Source organism: Corvus cornix, chromosome 1, assembly GCF_000738735.6.
Source record: "Corvus cornix cornix isolate S_Up_H32 chromosome 1, ASM73873v5, whole genome shotgun sequence".
In the NCBI taxonomy this organism is placed as follows: Eukaryota; Metazoa; Chordata; class Aves; order Passeriformes; family Corvidae; genus Corvus; species Corvus cornix.
This window is the reverse complement of record NC_046332.1, coordinates 54,395,533-54,419,415: the sequence shown is the minus strand read 5'-3', so window position 1 is coordinate 54,419,415 and position 23,883 is coordinate 54,395,533. Positions and strand designations below refer to the sequence as shown.

Genomic DNA, 23,883 nt, shown 5'->3' with positions numbered 1-23,883 from the left:
CCTTTAGAGTATCCAGCTGAGAAACAGAGAGGACACATCCCCACAAACACAGCCTCAGCTTCATACCAAGAGCTAACTGTCACTATGGTCAAATTATGTGAGGCCATTTGCAGAGCAAGCTGCAGGAGGTAGCTCGTAATGTGCATGAAAGAGAATGGAAAAATGAAACTGAGGTCACAAAACACAGTGTACCCATTCTATTTTTAGATTTAAACTGTAAAACGTATCTTGCTAAATGTGTCCTTAAGAACAAGAAAGTTGCATAATCCCAGCTCACTGCTACAGGGTGTTTTCCTCAAAATCAGCAAATTGTTTAAGTGAAATCCAGGAGAGCTGTTCCTAGCCTTTGTTTGTGAATATGTGAGATCAAAGGAATACCTGCACCATGTTCACATACATCTGAAAGATACGGCCTCCCCTACAGACAGGCAAACTCAAAGTAGGCTCCACTAATGAAACACATCACAAACCCCTCACAGGAGCTGGACAGCCCTTCCCAATATTTGATCCCCAGAATGTGTGCACTCGGGACTGACATCTATCCACTGAAATCACTGCAGAGAAAAACCGGTGACTCTTCAAGCCTACAACTCTAACTGATCCCCTTGGATTATTTATGAAGGAGGAGGGAAGGGGTGAGGTGTGTTAGCTTTTCCTCGTGATTAAATACTGGGTAATCCTTTTGCATACCGTTGTCTGGGACATCCAGTTTTACAAAGCAGCTGCAGACCTTTAGGATGGTGCTGCAAGGTGGAAGGTCCATTTTTTTCAGGCAAAAGGAAGAGGAGGGGCTGGAGTTAGGAGGAAGATCAACCATCTCCTAAGTGGAGAATGGAAAGAGGCACTGCAAGTGGGCACTCTGTCTTCATTTTTCCACTCACAGTAGGTTGGATGAATGAAATATTCTCAGATCTTGGGGATATTGGCATTTTCAACCACAAAATGTTCCTGCAAAATAAGTTTGCACTACAAGTGCTCATCACTTTAATCTCTATTTTACAGTTTCAAATCTGCAATAATTAGAAATTGCCTCAGGGAGTAAGAGCCTTTTTTTTGGGTCAGCTGGGGCATGGGAGTGTTGGAATCTGGATGCTTACAAAGCAAAAACATTTCATTTCAACTGTGTCTAACTGGTGAAACATCTAAATCAGGTAATTTAAACCCAAATCTTTTGGCAGCTCAGACAGAGCAGCAAGTATCCACTTCTCTGCAGAGCTTTGATTCCAAATCACTGTGGTTAGCCTACTGTAATTTCATCCAGGACTGCATAGGTATTTTGCAAGCATAATTTAAAAATGCAGACACAGTTTAAAATTGATGAGATTAGAAGCTGAGGACAAGATTCCTCTCCCAGTTACATTAACATGGAATTATTACAGCTGACAAGAGAACCAGGCTGAGGGACACAAACCCAGCAACAGGAGACAGGGACACTGCAGAACAGGCACAAATAGCCTTAAATACTTAAGGATTTCAGTGGTTCTCAAGAAGTTAGAACTCAATTTAAGAAGTGAAATTAGAGGGAAAAGAGCTTCTCTGACCGCCTCTACAAAGCTCATTCACAGTGTAATTTTCTGTAACATACCCTGTAATGACCCACCCCCTGGTGAGGACCTGGAGGCTGCTACATCCAGGGATCCCAGATCCTCAGTTAGGAGGATCCTAAAAGGAGAGCTGCTGCACCTCCACAGTTACTCTATAGTGTCGTGCTGGTGCTTGTGAACGAGCAATTTCCAGCTGATCAGGTTCTGCTCTGAGTCTGCAGCTCCCCCCCCCCCGCCCCAGTGGGCACTGTGTGTGTGAGGCAGTGTGAGAAATGCCATGGGAATGCCTTGGCCCTGCTGAAATGCTGCTGACTGGTACCACTGGAAAAGACCAACAAAATTTTATGGAGGTATCTGAGGACAAAGTTTGACCCTTTGAACTCAAGAGATACAACACCACTGCTGCTCATGGTTTGTTTTGCTGGCACTCCAAGGTCCAAGCATTATGTCCACATGGCAGCAACTGCAAGTGGTCAAGCAAGGATGAGCCTGCAATATCCCCACTCTAACTGGAAATAGGAATGCAAGATATTGGAAAGGAGGAATGGGAAGGCAGAATGGGGGGAACAGCAATGTGTGCCATGGTTGCACACTGGAATTCTTTCACATTATTCCAAGTCCTCTTGAATGCCTCCTAAAATAAGTGAAATCAGCAATTCCCAAGGAATTCAGGAACAGCAACTCACTCCTTTCATAAATAAAAATCTTGCTTTTATTCACAGACTGGCTAAGAAAGCCCAATCCTCTGATACCTCCTCCCCATTGGCATCTCAAAGGCTGCAAGTGTCTGGAGCCAGACTGCTCACTTATCTTGGAGCCACACACCTCCTGATAAGGAGGAGGAGATAAGGAGGAGGAGTACAAGTTACTCACAGTGGCTTAGTTGACTGGAGGAAGTCAGCAAGGGAACAGCTTACCAAGCTGCTTATTTCACAAAAGGAATTTTTTTTAAATCCTCCTTGAAGCTTTTTTTTTCCTTTTAGAAAACTAAAAGCTTTTTGGAGAAGCTGCACATTCTCTAAGTCTCCACACTGAAGATCTGAAAGTTTTTTTTTCCAAATCAGAAATGGCATAAGTATAAAACTCAACGAAACACCCTGAATTTGTGGAGGGTGATGTAACCTCTTTCCACAGTCATTTGGTGTTATCTGGTATTTTCCTTAGCCAACTTAGGGAAGGGATATCCTTAGAGGCTCAAAATTCTTCTTCTGATAATCATTAACAACTCTATTTATAGTTTGAAATTAACATGTTCATTCCAAATTAAGAGTTAGTTTTGCATAACAATCTGACTCACTCTCTGTCCCAGAGCAGAGAACTCTTTTGATAAGAAAATGGTAAACTTCTAACTTATTAACATTAATCATCATGAAAAAAGGGACACTGGTTGGGTCTGGTAATTGTTTAACACTGCATTAATGTCACCGCAAAATGATGGAAGGATTAAACTCATTTCAAGCTCAGATTTACCAAGCCTTTTCAATACCTTTAGAAGCAACTTGTGTTTGCCCTGATGCCCAGCACCAGCACCATCTACTTTTAATCTTAATGTAGAGTTTTAAGACCTTTTTTTTTAATCTTTACCCAGAATCACATGGTAAAATGATCCAGGAGTTGGGAGAAGGTCCCCTGGATACTACCTAGAAGTTGTATAATTTGTTACCTGTAGCTCATGGCTACTTGACTGACTACTGCCAGCTCAAACCAAAAAAAATGCTGCTTTAGGTCTCACCTGAAGGCAGGCAAACAGATATCAGAGGGTGAGTGATAGAAAGGTTTTCAATTATGACATTCTCAAATGCTAGAAGTGACTGTAAACCCCAACCTTTGCCTTACTTTTTTGGACTTCTCATCCAGCTTGAAAGACACTTTTAGGAGGAGAAGAGAAAGTCTGACACCTCTACAACTCATACTGGCTCACCTTGAACACATGGAATGCTTCAAACTGAATGTTGGGGCTTTTATCTCGCAGCAAGTTCATCATCAGCTTCAGGTTTTCTGGTTTGCTGATGTATTTCGTCATGATGGCAAAGTTGTGTCGGTCCAGAATCAGTTCACCCAGAAGCTTTAAGCACAATTAGAAAAAAACACATTTTTTTTCAGTTCACCGCATCATTTTTGAACACAAAGAAAGCAGCAGCCTATTTCAATGTTTGCTTAAGAGGTTTCAATGTCACTACCTTTAAACAAAAATAAAAGGAACTAGACTTCTTATCATGCAGTGGGTTACTTAATGCCCAATAATGCTCATCTTCTAAATACTATAGAGAGGGATCCTGTGTATAGGCTGGGTGTAATGGGAGCTGGTGTGAGCAGTTAGGACAGAAGCAAGTGTAGTACAGCTGTCCCACAAAGATACCTTCATTTCATTCCCGGGTTACATTCACACCCCCCTCTGCTTCCATGTGCAGGCTATGTCACACCTGGTGCACCAGAGACTGCCATGTTACTCCCAAGTTCATTGTAACCCACGTTCTGAACCAAAGCATAGATCTGAGGTCAGAGGAAAAGGGATAGTGCTTGTTCCACAGAAATGGCCCAATGCTTCACCAGAGGTCCAGGAAAGAAAAGACACAGTGAGCTCCTGTGCATTTCAGGAAGAGCATCATAAGCCCTTAGTTCTTCCTTTGATAGAAAAATGGCTGCTCCATCACCATACATGCACCTTGATATTCTGCATAACACAGAGTACAAATTTAGGAGGAAAGTGCTGAGAGATTTTACCTTCAAAGATTGTCTCTTTGTTACGTAATTCTCAGAATGAAGGAGTTTTTCATAATCCTCAAAGATCTAGAGTAACAAGAAAACACAAATGCATCAGATTCATGTGCATCCTTCCTTCTCTTGGTCCTTCTCACCTCAGAGGAGCAGCAGAGGCTGCAGCAGTGCCACCCTCTAACACTTCACTGCAATGCCAGGCCCAGCTCTTGTGGCCTTTTCTCTTGGTTGGTTATCATGCAGTGAATTAACACCCAGGAACACTCCTCTTCCAAGTGCTGCAGAGGGAGAATACCACATATGGACTGGATGGAACAGGGGCCAGTGTGAGCCAACTGGGACAGAAGTAAGCCAGTGCCTGGACAGCCTTCTCCTACAGAAGGGTGACTCTGCTGCAAGGACACGTGGGTCCAGCACATAACATCCACTCACTCATATCGTGGTCGTGCCTGGCTGTGTGACTTAATACAACATCCCAAAATGATGATGGTGCATCCCAAATGCTCCTTTTGTGAGGTGTCACCTCGCCTGCCTTCAGCACCCTCACTCATTAAAGCTGTTTGCCCAGCAAGGGTCATTAGGAGCAAAGTGTGTGCTGGATTTTGCAGGGATGGTCCAAGGGAACCTTGTGGTCAAGCAGACTGAGAGAGAAGGCTGCAGTATGTTCAAACCATCTACCAAACAAGCGGGAAAAATCAACACTGCGGTCCAATAGTCACCAAAAAAACCCCAAACCTCGCTTAGGCGATTAATACTTAAAAATTTTAAATGTTAAATAAATGTAGAATGGGGACTGTTCCAGTGCAGTGCTTCAGTATTAAGAGAAAAGATTAGCAGAGACACTTGTTTTGCTCCAGCTAAGCTGCATTTGTGACTCAGCAATAATAAGCCTGCTCTTTATTACCTTCATGGTAACCAGAATGAAAGAAATTTGTCTTTTCATTTTGGCAATGAAATAAAGAATACCTCAGGTAACATGAAAACATAACCCACAGTCTAATTCCATGATCTGTATCGGTCCAATTTTAGTTTAATCCAATGGAATTTTTCTGACCCATATTTGGTCCAAAATGGAGCCAAAAAATCAAAGTGAAAAACAGCAGCTAACCAAGGGACTAATCGCCTTAGGAAGATAATAGGAATACTCAGACCTCAGTCCCTCATTTAGGTACATGTAACTTCCAGTAATGCTAAACCATTTTTCAGTAACTCTTCTTCTCTGTCCCAAAGTACAATAAATAACACCAGTATGGCCAATCAGTACTGGGGTGTCACAAAACTGTTTAAAACTATGCACAAATTTCCCCCCATGATCTGTTTACATGCGAAGTTTCAGTTCCATTCACACGTGAGGAGATCCGATGCACACAGCAAGGAATAAAACTTGCTTTTAAACTATGAGTTCTCCTGAAACCTTGCTCTGTGTCGCAGGTGTGTGCAGAGGGGGTACCTGCATTTCACATGCCAGGCGTGGATTCTGCTCCAGTACAAAGCAGTGTTTGGTTTTGCAGCCCTGTGTGAGGAGTTGATGTGGATCAAAAACCCCCTGTGCGTTTTTTTCCAGCCAAGCATAAATAGATTTTTTTAGTGTCTTTCAGCATTGATACTTACTACATCATAATTTTGTTCCAGAAATTCTGCCACCAACAATTTGTGTCGTGTTAACAGGTCCTGGGGAAGAACAGAGAAAGGTTACCTGAGAGAGCAAGCTCCTTTGATTGTCCCTTGATTCTCAAATGTCTTTCAGCACTTTTGACCAGAAGCATTTACAACATGATTTCTACAGACAATACTACATTCATTTTGTTTTTAGTAGGACTTCAGGGAGAACTCAGTTAATGTAATGCTAACAGAATCAATATAGAACTATTCTAGTACTCTTTATTCCTGTTTCCCTCCCACCTTTTCTTGTTATTGACAGGTCCTAGTGCACAGTATTCACATTAAACAGGGATGGGGAAATGGAATAAAGTAAATTAATCCTTTATGGAGGATGAGCTATGGTCTCCAAGCCAAAAGTGATCTACATGCTGGGAATGACACTAAGCCTGAACTGCTCTTGCTCACCTCCAAGAATACGACAAGGAATACTCAAATTCAAGCACTGTATATACATTTCACTATTTAATAATGAAACCTAGGCACCAATCTAAGCTAAGCCATCCAGGCTCCCTCCACCTCCACTTCTTTCCCAGGAAAGGGTCTCAGGTAAGTGGGATGAGTCCCTTCTGTAGAGCTTTTTCTGCCTAAGGTTGGCTTTCTGACACAAAGCAGTATCAGACCTTTCAGACAGCTGGACAGGCTGCCTCCCATTCTAAAAGGCCAACTAATTCAAACTTAAAAAACCTCTCCCACAGAATGGGGATGCTGGTGCTCAGCGACAGAGATGTAAATATTCAGCTCCACAAGAAATTGAGTCTTTTTACTGGATGAATAGCTATGAAATGGAGTGGCCAGTGTGAGGCATTTAAGTATGATTTTTATCTTACTGCTTCTTTTAAAACACAACATTGATCACAATAAATGCCTGATGAAGTCCATTCAAGTTGGTATTTTTCAGTTAATCAGTTTCTGCTCCTTTTCATAATCTTTTTCATGCTTTCCCTACCCAGGCAGAGACTGAAGCTGATGAGGAACTCAAGCAGATGCACAGACACATCCTCACAAATAAAAGAAATCCTTTACATACTAATCCTTTAATTTATTTTTACCATCAATTATAAGAGGAAAGCAGAGTGCTACAAAATCCAGTGCCTGTTTTAAATACATCCCTTCATTTAGCAGGACTGCAGTGACAGCAGTTTTAAAGGCTGAGTGAAACACATGATTCAGGAGCTTTTATGCAGGGCGCTTAGAGGCAAGTACAACATCCTTCAACAGGGGGCACAAATGAAATATAATCCAAAATGAGTTTTTCATAGGAAATGACGAGGAAGCGTGGAGCAGCAGCATTCATCCAGCATGTTCCAACTGCTGCTTGCAGCCTCCACAGCCAGCTTATACCTTGAAATACAAGCCCTTTTCCTCTGCATTTTTTACAGCTCTGTTTCCTCTCTGCAATGCACCTGGGTAACTTTAATTAAGAAGTACATCTCCAGATCATAAAAAATTCCAGTACTTCCCTACTATAAATATCCTCAGACTTTAATGCATATTTAATTGAGCCCTCCTCTGGTGCATAGACTATCCGAGGCTTTCAGCTCTGAACCAGACACCCTGGTGGCAACTACAAACCAAACATGGGGGCAACGGAACCAAAAGCATGAGTTCAGTAATCCAGCCAGCAAGCAATCACAGCACTTATTTTTCCAGTATTAGAAATGAGGTAGCTCCATATTTCATGATTCAATTGCTTCCACATCACTTCTTGCTGTTCCAGCTATTCAGGGTAACAGACAAACAGGAGATGAGATGAGATGAGCAGCTGGTTTATTTCCAGAACTGACCATGTACCAGGTGCTAAGAGGCAATTTCAAAAAAACTAAAATTAAAACTAAATACATTTCCCCCAAGCATTTTAAAAGGCGATTTCTGTCCTTTGTCTGACGATGAACTGCCCTCATACTCCACTCTTTCCAGTGCATGTGAGGATGTAGACTTCTATTTTTAAATCCTGCTAAAAATACACTCAGTTCACAGGGGACAGAAGTATATTCTACAGCTGTAGATCTACAAACAACATCAATCCCTCTTTTTTTGGGAGGGTTGTAGCAGCCTACAGTCCCTGCCACAGCTTAACTGACCCCTGTCCCCATCCTTCCTCCTGGCTGGGGTGAAGACTGTCCATCACCGCCAACACACTCTGCTGTCCGTGCTCAAAGCAGGACCTGGGGAGAAGACGCAAATCTGTTCTGTCAAGCTGGGAACTGAGTCCAGGAGCAGTTTTTCTGACCAGAGACAAATATTCTTCTGAGCACAGGGTAAAATGCCAGAAACAAAAGATTTAAATATCTCTGTTATGTTGCATTTTTTACCTTGTCTGTGTTTCTGTGCTACTTTGAATTTCATAACCTTTACCTAATGGACACCACAACAGCGAAACTTAAAATAAGGGAAAGATGGTGCAATTGATTAAGGGGTGATTTGAATTGCTAATCCTGCTCAAGTCATTAGTGAAGAATGCAACGTTATCTCCATTATGCAAATCTTTATCCCATTCAGTAGGTTAGTAAACACCATTAAAAAGCCAGGTTTCAGTGTATGTTGAATCACTGAGCTGAGTTCTAACATTCCTTACAATTACTCCTGAGGTCTGTCTAATCATGTTTCTAATTAGCTGTGAAAGGAAAGAATAAACAATGTGTTTCTATGACAGCAAGGAGCTCAGTGATATAAGAAAAAAAGGAGTTACATCTATATTTAGAAGAGTCTTTAACTAAAAAGATTTTCCCTCAGCTTCCTTAAATTGTTTTTCAGAAATAAGTTAATCTTCCCTGTATGTGAAGTCCTCAGGGACCGAATTTTTTTTTTTTTTTCTCAAAGACTATACTAGCACCTGGTGGGAACGATGATGGTCACATGCAAACTCCAAGAAATTTGGCAGCTTCACCCAACCTCATTTTTAATACAACACAAACTCTACACAGAGCCCGTGCAGTGCTTCCACCAACTTAGCTTTTTAGCACTACAGTCCTTACACTGAACCATGGATCACAAAAGTAAGACTATGAATACACTGTAAAATAATGAGCAGGCTTGGCATTAATCTAAACTTGACTGCTGAGCTCAGAAGGAATAGCAAAAATTACAATGATTTCAAATGTTAGTTTTAAATGCTGCCTTCTATTTACTGGTGTGGTCATGATGGGCAGCAGGTTTGTCTTGGGGGAAGGTAGGGAGAGAAAAAGGTTATGCATTTTACAAGAACTGTATGTAATACATGATTAATTTGAGTTTTAAATGGTAGCATAGAAGACCGTGGGTTATCAGAGTGAAGAATGTTAATTAAATACAGATTTACATTTCCCTAAAAATTCTTTGCAGACTTGATCACTGTTGTGAATCCTGCTACAATCAGACCAAGGGTTAATTATATCCTTTACTGAACAATAAAAAAGCCACCCAGCAACACAACATTCAGTGATGACTTCTGATGGAGTGCTGCTTTTGACACAAATTATGATGCAGGTATTGAATAATTTACCTTGAATGTAGCAAAGGCATCAGAAGCAATATCAAATGTTGACATTTCCACATATTTAAAAAAGTCTCTGAACTGTTCTGAAAATAGTATGATTTTGGCCAAGGGTTCGTGGCGGATACACTCTCTCAGCATAATTCCACAACGTAAGGCAATATTTGGGGATTCATATCTGGAGAATGAAGAGAAACAGGAAACATCAAAACACAGAAGAACAAAGATAAACAGGCACTTTTCTATCAACAGGGAACTTTGTAGCACAGGGAATGCATGTGCCAGAGGGGACACCACACACGGATGGCAGCTCCCAGCCACAATGCTGTACCCAACTGCAGGACCTCATCCCAAAGCTTAGGAGCAGACACACAGGTAAGGCTGACAGAATTTTTCATTGCAAACCTCTCTCTTCCCAAGCCAAAACACATTTCGGTGTAAATTTGCACTACACCTCCTCTCTGTGGAAAGACCGTGGGGAGTGTGCAACACGTCAACAGAGCTCCTTCACCCTTTTGGATTTGTGAGAAAGCACAGCCCATACAACAGAATAACCTCCCTTTTCAGATTTAATTCTGAGCTCCTCAGTTTATCCAAGAAAAGTGTAACACCTCATGACCACCCATCTCCTCCCACTCCTCTTCTAGAGGATGTTGCTCTAGAGTATTAATGAGGAAGGCAGGAAGAGTCTCTCCAGGCAGTCTACACAGGATTAAGCTTTCTGTAGCTCTGCAAAATCTTTTTTTTTTTTTTTGCCGTTTAGGAGGAGTTCTGCTCAATTCCTCTTCTGCAGAGGCTATGGCTGTGCTCAGGACACAGGTACCCATTCCTCAAGTTACAATCCTGTTATGGCACATGCATTGCAATAGCCAGGAGCCAGCACACATCTCTCCCTTGGAAGGGAAAGGAGGGAGGGGGGAGGCAATTCAGATCATCCTCTATTTCTATAAGGTCTTGATTTCTTTAAAGCTGAAATTAATCTGAAACAAAACTGTTAGAAACATATTTAAAAAAAAAAAAAAAGATTAAATCCAACAGTCAAGAAGGACTTAAAATGAACTTCTTCCAGCAGTCTGCCAGAAATCATGTGAAAGTGGTAAAGTCCAAGGGGACAGAAAGCACTCTCTGTTTCAATAAACTGGTTATACTATATCAGAACTGTGTATTATCACCCAGAGCTTATCAGCATCATTTTCCCTTTGCACAATTAATTCCTATCACTAGGCCAAAAGAAATAAAAAAAAAAAAAAGAAGAAAAATACAAAATGCCATCTGTGCTGTGAGTGGGCCCTCAAATTTACCACCAGCTTGCAATTTAAAAGAACAGTAGTGTTCTGCGAGCATACCAGAGCCGCATACTTCAACCTGCTGTCAACAATAGTTGGCTTAATGAAAAATGAATTGCTATTCCAAACAGGCAAATGAAGCTTCCCACCCTCAGGGAAATGCAGGCACTCAAGCTCCTATTTGTTTTGGTTTGGGGAAGCATTTGCAAAGTTGAATTTCTAACTCTTCAGACAACAGAAATTCGCTGATGTTTCCCATAGAGGCATCAACTCCATTAACAGGAACACTAATTTTCAAGGAAAATGAGGCAGAGCTGCTCCTAGGAGTGCAGCCAGGAAAATATTTAATAGTTGGCTAATGAATATTTTGGTTGGAATAAAAGCAAATTACATTGTTTCCACCACAATAACTTTTAAAAACATTAAGTATCAACAGAATCATTCTTAGTCAAATGCTCCATTATCTGGAAGTGGGTTATGGAGCTTTGGCTGTTCACATAAGCGAGAGAAGTTGGGTTTGGCTCCTGGAATATGCCTGGAAGAAGTTTACAGGCTGCCCAGTCATAGGTAGCATGTCCTTTTCACCCACACTTACATAGAAAGCCACCAGGCAGGAATGATAGAAATGTGTTTCAAAATCACTTCTAATGAGCAATTAGTGCTCTATGCTGATGTATTTCCACAACAGAAAAATATACTGAGTTCTTCTCTGTTTGGATGAACTTACAACCTACAGAAGCCCCCACACAGTGAATACTGGAGAGAACTAGAAAATGAAACAATGGACTCGAAGTATTTCAAAACACTTATTGTGAATGTTGCAACAGGCAAGACTGAGAGCAGAGATGCATCTCTGCGTAAAGGGAATCATTCTTGCGTGGTTAGTGCAGAAGATGGTACAAAGTGAGGAGCCCAGGCAGGACATTTGGAAGGCATCAAGCCTGGGAGACACAAGGTCTTAAACAGATATATTCTGATCTGATTTTGCACTACTTGTATAGCCTGAGTTTATCCTTAGACAAACTCAAGGGGAATTCTGCAACCTCAGCCAATATACCATTAAAGCTTTAACTGTACTGTGACATGAAAAGGTCATCACAACACAGGCTGGGGCAATGTCTAGGTTGGAGATAGCATGTGGCATGAGATATAGATTTATAGATATATATTCACAAAGAATCTTCTAAATTTGTCACTTGAGAGAAACAGCGCAAGTGCCGTAAACTAAGTCCTCAACAGTCACTGTCCTGGAGGGAAAATATTTTAAATTACAAAGGACCAAAGTTATTTCTGGGCTAATGCAATAGGCTGGCACCAGAGAAAAAAACTGGCCAAAATACAACTGGTTCTCTATGTACGCAAAACACTGTACTCATCTGAAATCCTATACACAAAGCCTGCACACAGAAAATAAGATGCTACTAAAGCAAGTCCTCATGCAGCAGCAAAGTCAAATAACTTACACAAATGAAAGAAAGAGAAAGAAAGTGAACTATGTGCTGTGTGTTTTCTGAAGCTGAGAAGCTGGAAGGAAGCAGGCAACAAGTAAAACGAAGTCGAAAAGGTAGGAACTGTTATCTCAAGCTGGCGGTTCCACTGGAGTATGAGACCGGAAACACTGGGTGGGAGCTCTGATTGAAGATCCTTCCCACCCAACAGAGCTCACATTAAGCTGCAAAAAAGCAACCTTTCACTGTGAGGGACTGACAGGGGGAGAGGAAATTTTCCATCCAATAGAAATACAACAGCCACAGTAGTCCTGGGCCATTTCTTTTGCAGTCATGGTGGAGGTGATTTATTTTTCTCTCCAGGTAATGTCATGATGTCATGTAACAAACATGGAATGGCACAAGTCAGCCAAACCCACTTTCCTTTAAGCAGATTTTGGGTTCCTATATTTCCTATAGCATTATATGAATCTATATCTGCATTATATAAATAATATAATTAATTCAGCATTAAATACATATGAAAACATGTCCTCAAGTCACATTTTCACATGGTGGTGCCTAACATGAAGTGCTTGTTTCCCAGTCCCACAGCTGACTGCACACACGCACCCCATGCCGTTGGCACACAGCAAGCTGTGTGTGCAGGGCCCTGCCCTGGCTGCAGGCACAGATTTCGGTTTCAGCAGGACACAGGCAGGGAAGGCATCATCACATTTGACATCATCACGCTGTTCTGCAGCAGCTGCTCAGATAGCAGCATCAGGGCTGGGCAGGACTGACTCTGGACTTCTGCTGATGGATTCAAATTACTTTTTAACAAGACATTCCAGAAATGGCAATTCTGAGCCAGTGCAGCACTTCAGAGGGCTAGTCAAGACATCATGAACAAGGAGCCTGAGGACCACAGACACGCTGCTGCATGCAGCAGGATTCTCCAAAAAAAGCATCTAAGTGATGCCATTTAAATTCATCCACTGACTCAGGTCATTTACAGTAAAATGTCTGTCAGAAGAATATATGCATAAAAGCTTCATTACCATCTTAATATTCTTGGTTGCTACAGTTGCCAAAGAAAATCTGGGACATAATCCAAAAATATTTTTTATCTTTAAATAAAGCCCAGACATATGGTAGCGATACATGCGCAACGTGCAAGATCAAAATGAGTGAAAAACTGAAAAAGCAAAGACAGAGAAAAGGGAATAAAATGATTGTATATACATATGAAATTAAAAAGAGCTTGTAACAATGATGGAGAGAATTATCATCGCTGCCCTGAAACTACTATTTTGAGGTATATATAAATGGTGAATTTTAATGAACACATGAAATCAAAATGCATTTAACTACCTTAGAGGTTTCCTTTCTGAAGAAGCTGGCATTTAGTAACACAAAACAAGTCAAGAGTTTCAAAATTAAAGCTAAATCACAACAGATCACTATACTTCTAAGAGCAAGACCCAGCTCAGCCCAGACACCTGCCAGGGTTCCCACAACTCTGCCCTGCAAGGAAGGCAGCAGTTCCCCACCTCCTCTAGTCCCAGCAACCAAGAACTTTGCCACCATGCTCAATCACAAGCTCACTGTTCTTGAAATCCCTGGTACTGTTTAGTTCTCTTGGTTACTTTTTCCTTACTCAGCTGTCCTGGAATGTGGTCACTTCTGAAGGAAATAACTATTTTAAACGACTCCTGTGCTTAGACTTCTCCCGGCTGGGGTCTGTCCCTGGGAGAGGGGGGAGGCTGGCTGAAGGGAATTTTACCCTTGGGGCTGCAGACTTGTTATGCACAAGCCTTAGATGGTGCTTAAGTACTTTCCTGGCTATGGAGCAAATGGTAAAAACTCAACTCTTCAACCTCAAGAGCAAGAAAGACACTTAAAAAGAATCATTCTCTTAATAACCATTATTTTAAAAGGCTTATATCATGGCTTTGAATGGCTGTTACCAGTGTGACCATACAACTGCTATGAGAGTTCACATTGTTCCATACTGATCAGCTAATAAATGCACTTATTCCCACATCAATTATTTAATCCAGTGACATATATTCTCCTTTCCTTAGGAAAAAAAATAAACAAAATCCTAAAGTCAAAAGAAAATTGAGCAGAAGACAGTAGACTTCAAGGGTTGGTAAACCAAAGCTGCTCACTGAACAGAAGGTGCTTTTGTCAAAAGTCAAGGGTACAGGAACCTCAAGGGGTTTAGGCCCACACTTGTGCACTCCTGAATGCAACAACAAGTGATCTGCTCTCCATACAGGAGTCTACTCCCCCTCCCTGGCCACTTTATCTTGGGACCCACCAGGTTAGAGCTGTGCACTCACTCCCTGAGGTTAAAAAGACAAAAAAAAAAAAAAATTAATGCTGAATGTTGTAGCATTAATTACAGAATTAATTTAAAGTTGAAGTTCACTTGTGGCCACAAGCATTGGAGAAGTCTGTCCCACAGGCACAACTACTCTTTTAATGCGTTTTTGCTTCTCTCTGTTCTACCACACAGTGGTCCAGTTTGACTCCAGTTATTTACAGACACCACTGTTGGTCACTCCTGCAATGCAAGAAGGCCTAAATGAACCTCAGCAGTCACCAACAATGCTACACAAGTGTTTATGGTGAGAACTGAAGTACACATGACATGGGGAGCAGTCAAAAACAACCAGCACATAATTATTTCAACATGAAGTTTGGTGAAGAAATAACATCCAAATGAAATAATTTGATCATTAAAAAGTATAGAGTTCCATAGAAAAAAAGTCAATATGAAAAAAATAAAGTAAGAAATCTGGAACAAAATCTGAAAATCCTTTTTTTTTAAACTAAAAGTGAGAAAGTAGATCAACTGCAATGCCAGCATGTTCCAGGCAATGCTCTTTAATGAAAATCAAATTAAAGCACCTACCCTTTTAGAAGCATGAATAGGATATGTGGATGGGCACTAATGTATTCCACAGTAGGGCTGCGTGTGCCAATTTGTCTTCTCAAGATGTTGTTGAATATCTGGGAAACATCCTTTTTGCCCTGTTAAAGAAGCAAAATATATCTTTGCTTAGAAAAACATGAGCAAATGACCATTTACTATAATATCTATTTAAAGTACAACTCAAATTGAAAACAGAACAAGTCACTCTTTTATTTTTTTCTGCACAGTCTCTCCACCTCATATTTGCTGTTTCTCCAAGGCCACAAGAAGGCTTCCTCCTTCGGGCAGCTCTGAAGGCTCCTGACTGCCCCATTCCCTTTTGCACCTTTCTTTTCCTAAATGAAGATGTGCATTCCTCTGACACTGTCAAGCAAGTCCGTGGCTATTTCAAATAGCAACCCTAACGCACCATAAAAGCAAGCCACTACCCTGAGCCAAGCGTGCTGTTGCCGTGCGTGCTGTTGCTCCTGTAGCCTCCAAATGTAAGTTACCGAGCTGCTACCAAACCACTGCCACACTGCCTACACTTAGGCAGCTAAAGCTTTTCATTAGTCAAATGCAAACAATTCCAAGTGTGATTGAATTTCTGAAAACCAGGGTTAGGTTTAAACTGTGCCCATTATTTACCATGAAAAATGAAATAACTACTACCAGTAAAATGGCTGCATCACATATGTGTCTCTAATAAAAACTAACGTCCTTCTCTTTGTCCTAATTTTGTGCTGTATGCACCTATCTACACAATCACATTTTGTCTTCAAATGCTTCCCTGTGCAAACAGCTTTCCAGAAGGTCTTTCCAAATCATGTTCTATTCAGCCACAGGGTTCACCAGTACATCTGGCATTAGAAATCCTCTTCCTCCCCTGCTGCTGTCTTTCCTGGCACAGCAGACAAATTGATGTGTGAAGTTAAGGGAGGTGGGAGACGGCTGCACCAAGGACCAGTAACCAAGGCACTGAGTCAACAGCAGGTCACTATGCACAGGGCAAGCTAAAGCAAAAGGTCACTTATAATCTGTACATGCTCATTGATCTGCCTTGGGAGGACAAACATTCCTTGGCAGAGAACCTATTGAATGTTTGAAGCCAATGAGCAGATAGTTTCACATGGAGGAAAATTCCCTGGTTTCACCTCTACAAATAAATCAGTGCTGGGGAACACAAAATATTCTGCTTTCCTACTCATTCCAGCCCAGCTGGCTTGGAGACTTGGAGACTCAGGGAATTAAACAGGAGAATCAAATCAGAGCAGGTCAGTCCATCTGCCTTTGTCTGCAACACTTTTTTTGACCCTTGGACATCCTTTCAAACAGGCTAATTCTGTATAAAGTCATCCCATTCTCCCCTATCTTTACAACACCCATATCATATGCCTGGAATCCTGCGATCCCCACGGGCTTCAGCAGTTACTCCAAGAAGAAAACAATCCAGACAGAGAAGAGCTGTTGAAAGGATGAGGTAAAGATGGCCAAAAATTAAGTGATCCTCTCTGCTCTGCCAAATTTTATATTAGTTACTTAATACTGTGTGCACTGCAGCATAATATCCATGAGCAGAGAGGAGATAGATATAGATATATAGATCTATGTATCCAATTATAGCTGATTTTCTAGAGATCAGTGACAGTGAAAGCCAGAGTTGATCTCTCTGGGTTCTCCAGAGGGAATGGAGGCAGATAGGAGGGAACCACAACAGACTTCCCTCACCACCTGACATACATTAAAATTGGAGGAGTACTTTTGAAACGCTGCTTACTTGGATCTGCAATTGAATTTTGCCTTATAATGAAATACACATGGCCACTGGAGCACAAGATAAGGCAGCATGAAAAGAAAGTGGCTAATCAAGAACAAAAAGCCCTGCCAAGGATGCATTATATAAATAACAAATTGTATACTACCTATACCATAATTTAGCCCCCATTTCAAGGCAAAGTAAGGGAAAGATTCTAACATCATCAGTCCTGGGCTTGAAGTTATTTGCTGCCTATTTTAGGGGCTTTACAGTTTGTGAACCTTTAGGCTTACACACAATAACAACTACATTTTTAGTCGACTTTTTCTGTGTGCACACTTTCCACAGTTCTTCTAAGTTCAAAAATAAATTTCATATTTTAAATTCCTACATATCCAGTCTGATCTTGATTCTGGGTTCCTGCCCAACCTGACTTAGTTTCTTCATAACAACATCATCACTGAAATGATATCTTGTTTGTTGAGTGGCAGAAGCAATAAACCTGTGTTTTCTACGGATGTGTGATGGATGTGTGCAAGTCTCCCCTACACAGTGTTTGAAAACACATCTTCAAAGGGAAGTTCAGCTGTGAAAAACTGGGATCAAAGTGGGTAGTGGCAAGGAGGAGACAGGGAATCAGGACAAAGCAAAGTCACATTATTGTCTTCAGAAATCAGATTTTCAGTAGTTTATGATTTGCTTTCTACCATTACATATGGATCAAAAAATTAACTTGCATATTATAGAGTGATGAAATTGCTTGTTCAACAAAGAGACTTAAATACCAACTGTGGCCACCAATATAACAGAATGGAAACAGAACAGCTGATAAACTGGAAAAGTCAGTGGGAACATGAAGACAAAGCAGCACATGCTCTTACTGTCCTCTTGTTCAGTGACATTTCATTTCTAGTGTTTTGTCAAAAGAACATGTATAACAGCTTGGCTAAATGATTGAAAAGTTTTGCAATGAAAAAAAATATTTTGCAATAAGAATTATTGTAATTGTTTGTAATAACAGCAATTCAACAACAGATTAGGTATTTCATGCAGTGCTTGATTTTAAAGACTGTGTGTTCAATATGTTCATACAGAATTTTTTTTCTGGCAGAGGCAATACAGACTGTCATGTAACTAAAAAAAATGCAGAAGTGTCCCTTCTGGGCTAAGAGTATCTTCTCCTCCCCTCTTTTCCATTTTTCTTAAAGGGTTTTTTAAGGGCTTGGGTAGCTGGGTTTTGAGTATTTTTATAATTAGACATCTAACAGTAACCAGAGGAGCACAGAGAAGACAATAAATAAATCAGTCCTTGATCCTGGATTTACCAGAGGGAGGTGGAAGAGTGGGAAAAAGGAAACATAAATCATCCATTTTCCTCCAGTTCATTCATTCACAAAATGGAAAGAAAGTAACTTCTACACATGACTCCCACAAAAGGTGTCTCTGAGAGCATCAGATCTCTTTGAGAAACTGATTTTTCTCTTCAGCAGCTGCCCATATGCTCAGGGTACTGCTCCTGTTCCAGACCTCAGCGGTGGCAGTTTGGCTCCCATGAGTGGGGATTTCCCACTGATGGTCTGACACTTGTGAGGAGTCACCAGCACCCAGGAGCCACAGAAATCATGGAACTGGCCCTGGGGGCCACTGTTCCAGCTGATTGCAAACCAAAAGTATATGACAATGACCTGACAGTGCCAGAGTTTATTCCCATCCCTACCAGTCAAGAGTAAATTGACAGCGTTTATATTTATCCTGAATTACTGCAATCTTTGCTAGTATAACTCTCCTTTTCCTTACTTATACGCAAGTTCAGTTGTCATAGCAGTTGTTTACTAGGTTTTTGGTTTTAACAACAAAGCTGGCAAGATGTTTCACATAATGTATAATTCTATATATAAATACATAACATTAAATAATATATAAACCTATACATTCACATTAATCTTTCTGCCATGAAAGAAAAAGTTATATTCCTTTCTTCTTTTAATCTAAACAATTAAGTGGGGGACACCCAAATTATCTTGTGACATGCTGTCTGTTTTTAACATGTTTTTCAACTCCTTTCCTTTCAACTAAACCATTTTAATTCTTTCAGTCTTTGTCACATGAAATCTTCCATGCTTCCAATTATTTTTATTCCATGTCCTTGAACCCCTTCTAAATCGGACACATTCTTCAGAGACAGCTCTAGTTGCACTATCCCAAAGATCATCCCTGCAGTTTACAAGGTTGCTCCTAGACAGTATTCCCAGCACCATGTCATATCTTGTTTGGATACACATGGCAATATTTCTTTATTGCTTTTGTTTTAATTTTAAAAAATCCCAGATTTACTGCCAGTGTACAAGTATGTCATTCAGGACACCAACCAATCTAGAGCAGATACTTTTTTCAGCCTGTGAAAAAGTTTTGAATGCAATGAAATTATTTAGACTTCAGAAAAATACAGCTTTACTCACTGACAACACCAAGACCAAGGAGATGAAAGAAGTTTACGGATGCTGACCTACCTCAAAATCTATCAGCTGCAGGTTGGCAATAAGTGTCACTAGAAGGCCACTGTTGTAGAGCTCTTGTGCCAGCTGGGCCACGATTTCTGTGGGTGGCTCTTTGTCCGCGGTCCCACACAGAATTTCCTTCATTGCTTGCAGAGATTTTGACACTTCCTCCGATGCCTTCCCCCCAGCAGATAATGGGTTTTGTTTTAAAAAAAATGAAACAGGGAAAAAAAGGGAGTTCTTTTAAAAGACATGTATTTCAAAACAAATGTTTCTAAATGTTCTTGCAATTATCATTATTTATTGCAAAATGATTTAATCATTTTAGGCAATCATGGAGGCTGGAGCATCCATACTGTATCCTGCAGGCCTTACACAAGATAAATTCCATTTAAACATGGCATGCCATCACTTACAGACCACAGACATAAAATAGGGCCAAGAAAGCAATTACCAAGCAGTGCCAGCAAGATCCTGTAACAGGTTTGGAGGCAGGCACAGCCCTGCATAAGCAGCAGCAATTTCACTGTTGCTCCCCCTGTCCTCCCCAGCGGGTTCCAGGGCACACATGGGGCAAGAGGTGCCAGATGAAGGTACCAAACCTGGCGGCTGCTCCCACTGAGGGGTGGCTGCTGGGCTGCCTCCCCATCCACTGCTTCCTGATGGACTGTCCCAGCTCCTCTGCTGGGAACCCAAATAAATCCTTGCAGCCCTGTGGAACTGCTTAGCCCAGCAGGCAGCTGAACACCACACAGCCACTTGCTCACTCCCCCTCAGAGGGACAGGAGAAGAAACTGGGGGGAGGAACCAAATTTGTAGGTTGAGATAAAGGCAGCTTAATAGGACAGAAAAGGAAGGGGAGAATAGTAGCAATAACAACAACAATAACAATAAAAATAACAATAATAATAATAATAATAAACAAGTGATGCAGAATGCAATTGCTCACCACCCAATGTCCAGCCAGTTCCTCAGCAGCAGCCCCAGGCCAGCCTTCCCCCCAGCATTATATACTGAGCATAATGCCAGGTGATATGGAATATCCCTTTGGCCTGCTGGGGTCAGCTGTCCCAGCTGTGTCTCTTTCCAACTTCTTGTGCCCCTCAGCCCACTCGCTGGTGGGGTGGGGTGAAGAGCAGAAAAGGCCCTGACTTAGTGTAAGCACTGCTCAGCAACAACTAAAACATCAGTGTGTCAATTTTATTCTTACCCTAAATCCAAAACACAGCACTGTACCAGCTACTAGGAAAAAAAATTAACTCCATCCCAGCCAAAGCTTGACAGCTTCATATTGCCACCACCTATTTCTCCTCATCAGGTGTGATTTGAGCCAGCATCTTCCACAAGGGATTTGCTCACTGAGCGCACAGGCACTTCAGTCTCAGGTCGAAAAATTTTAAATTAAACAATTTGCTTTAGTAAAGCTGTAAAGCTCCACAGCTGCCACCAAGTGCAGTAAAATAAATCTTTCACATCTTTTGCTCCCACCTAGTATATACTAATCCTGTGCAGGTACCTCATTTAGACGATGAATCAGGAATTACCTTACAAAGTATTTTGATCACCAAGGTTACAACAGGGAAAGGGAAGAGAGACGTCTGTGAACAGGTAACAGCTCAGCATTCATGCAGTCAGCGGATTTAAATCAGATGTGAGTGATAATACCCCACCTCCCATGGAAAATGACCACTGGCTGCAGTACGGCACCTCTGGCTCATGCTCTCCTCACAGCTTTGCTCCACTTGGAACAAATAAAAGACTCCATGGAGCAAAGGAGTCATTTTTTCATGTGGGTGTGTGTGCTTTAAATCCCACCTGCTGCAGCCGTGGGGCTATGGAGGCAATGGCTCCTTCTGGGTCGGGTTATATTTATTAAACACACAACCTGCAGCAAGGCCGATTGGATTCTTTGGCCAGAAGTGGAAAGGAAGTAAGGAACAGGACTGAAAGCAAGCTGAGAATGACAGCAAAGTTCCAGGCAGGATGCTGAAGATAGGACAGCATTTCACATCTTTGAAAAACCTTTACTTGAAATTAGCCTTTTGTTAGCATAGCATGTGAAAAAAAATCAAGACGAACACAGAAAACCCAAGAGTGATTTGTAAAAGCTAACTGGAAATTAATGGATGTTAAAAGCCAGATCAATATTTTCAGTATATCTCTCATATATATTGAAAGGAAAACATCATGTTTTCAAATACCATCCCATCAATCTGCATAAAATAACCCCACAGTGCTCTGAAGAGGCATCTCTCACCTGCTGCTGATCTCCCAACACTTCCAATCACAGATTTTATTCACACTAGTGAATAAAAATGATGGAAAAAACTAGAAGTCCTAAAAACAACCAAAACCAAACCTAACCACAGTAAAAAGCCACTTTTACATTGCAGCTACCTGGAAGATTCAAGCATTGATCTCGCACAGCATAAAGGACTGCTCTCCTCCAATCTCTTTGTACCTACTCACAGTTTTCTGCTATTTGAGATGGGTCAGCATGAGCAGCGTGTAAATGAGCATGACTATGTGATAACTTGAAGTCTTGATGTTCTTTACCATCACTCAGCAAAAGAGCCTATTTTTACCTCAAATGTAAGTAGTGTGTCACTTGAGATATCCCACAGAGTACAGATGTGATTAACAACAGGGGTGCTATCTTAGAAACTAAAGCTCTAAATCTTTATAAGAGCTAGGGAAATATTTTCATTTCAAAGGAAAAGCCCATACGTTTTTGGCTTTCCACCCTTTCTGCTGGGCTGGGTGTGAATATCTCTGGCATTCTGTAGTTAAAAAAAAACATTAATAACTTTCCTTTCAAGTATAAGTAGTCCTTTCTGATATATAGAAAATAGGTCTGCAAGATTCAGCTTTAGGTTTAATTCTCAAAAAGGAGGTGAAAAAGTAAAGTGGAGTGTGAGAAAATGAAACAGAACACTGGTGCTGGTGGGCAGAACTGGGCACCACAGCCGCATTTCTCTAATCACCTGCCATCCCATCCACTCATCTCCTCAGCTTTTCCACATGAAATTTACATTTCATGTGTCACTTCCTCCCCCTTCCTAGCCTTGCCATGGTCTGTGTTTTGGCGTGCAACTTGCCACCAAAAATTATTCCCAGTCAATTCTAAGGACCGCTCCTCAGTGCCTATCCCTCACAATGTATCCAGAGGAAAACCATAATCCCGAACACAGATTCAAATTAACAGTCTCCATTTTGACATTTCCACTTCATCTCACAGCAATTTTAGAATAATACCTTAAGTACGTAAGTACTGTTTCTGGGATGGAAACTTTCTTAAGACTCAGAGAAAAAAGACATTCCAAGATCCAAAGACCCAAGATCTGTCCAAAACAAACAACAAAGCACATTTATTCACTCAAATACATGGAAAATACAAGATGACAGAAACATATCTGCATAAGAAGTCAGACTGGTCCTGACCCTCTTTAGGAAAAATTGCAAAAACCAACAAAAAGCCTCAGCAAGACATCCTCTCCCCAATGTCACAAACAGAATCTCAGTGACAAAAAAATAAAAAGGATTTGCTAGAAACCCCTAAGTCTATTATGACTTCCATGCTACTTTTTATTTTCCATCAGTGACAACAACAACAACAGCGAAGCGCTGCAACAATCACTCCAGCAGAAGTTACAGTGCAAGAGAAACAGTTTCATGAAATATCAAAGCATTTCAGCCATTCATCTCACTCTTGCAATTAGGCACAATCTTATTTCCAGCAGATTTTCCTTTTATCCTCTAGGTACACCTCCTTTCCATCATGACTGAATTTATGTCATTATATTTAGAGACGCCGTTGTGAATAGAGGGGGGGAAAAAGAGGAAAGGAGAAAATTAAACAGATAATCCTAAACAGAACAGCTTATACATATTACAGACAAATGTCAAAAGTCGGACACGGTGAAGTTTGGACAGTCAAAAGCTGCAGGTAGGTACAAAAAAGCAAGGATGAAATGCAAGATGATTCCCAGCACACATATGAGTTTAGCATTTGCACTGCTGTCCCTGCACAGATGTCAGGATCTCAACCTTCTAAGCCAAGTTCCTGGTCTTTCAAACAAGTCTCTTTCCAACCAGAACTGACTCTGCAACCACAGAGTACAGTTTATAATGACGGGCAACCCACAAGAGGTTTTTGGGTCCATTTTGAAAGACAGGATTTTGTGTAAATGTTGAAATCTAACATTCCTTGGATTACTCTGCTAACCCTACTGGACTAGATGATCTACAATATCCTTGGAGATGGAAAACAGACAGCATATATAAGCCTGCATAACTTCTCTATGTTAAATTATAAACATGTTCAACACCCCCTCCTCATAATGCTGATTTTTTTGGTCAGAATTTATGTGTCTTTCTAAACCTACCAACAGCTTCAACCAGAGTGGGAAGTTTTGAAGATTCGTGTCTCAGTTTATTTTCCTCACAGATCAAAGTTTTGTCACTGTTGACTTAATGGGAACATAACACAAAGAAAGGAGCTTATGGGGAAATGATTCCCTGAAATTCTATATGAAAAAAATCTTCCCTGAAAGACTGGTTGATCTTCATGTGTGGGATAGGATGCAGAGAGGAGAGC

General features: G+C 41.0%; 1 protein-coding gene across 5 annotated transcripts in view; it reads right to left on the bottom strand.

Annotated features, from left to right (window-relative positions):
• CAB39L (calcium binding protein 39 like) overlaps positions 1-23,883 on the bottom strand; it is a 59,964-nt gene that overhangs the window by 5,634 nt on the left and 30,447 nt on the right. For all 5 annotated transcript variants that reach the window (XM_019286349.3, XM_019286350.2, XM_019286348.3 and 2 more), the window contains 6 exons: positions 19,299-19,463; positions 15,033-15,151; positions 9,406-9,574; positions 5,874-5,933; positions 4,269-4,334; positions 3,466-3,609 (listed from right to left, as the gene is read on the bottom strand). In XM_019286349.3, the coding sequence (XP_019141894.1) occupies positions 3,466-3,609; positions 4,269-4,334; positions 5,874-5,933; positions 9,406-9,574; positions 15,033-15,151; positions 19,299-19,463 (723 nt within the window). The remainder of the gene's footprint in view (positions 1-3,465; positions 3,610-4,268; positions 4,335-5,873; positions 5,934-9,405; positions 9,575-15,032; positions 15,152-19,298; positions 19,464-23,883) is intronic.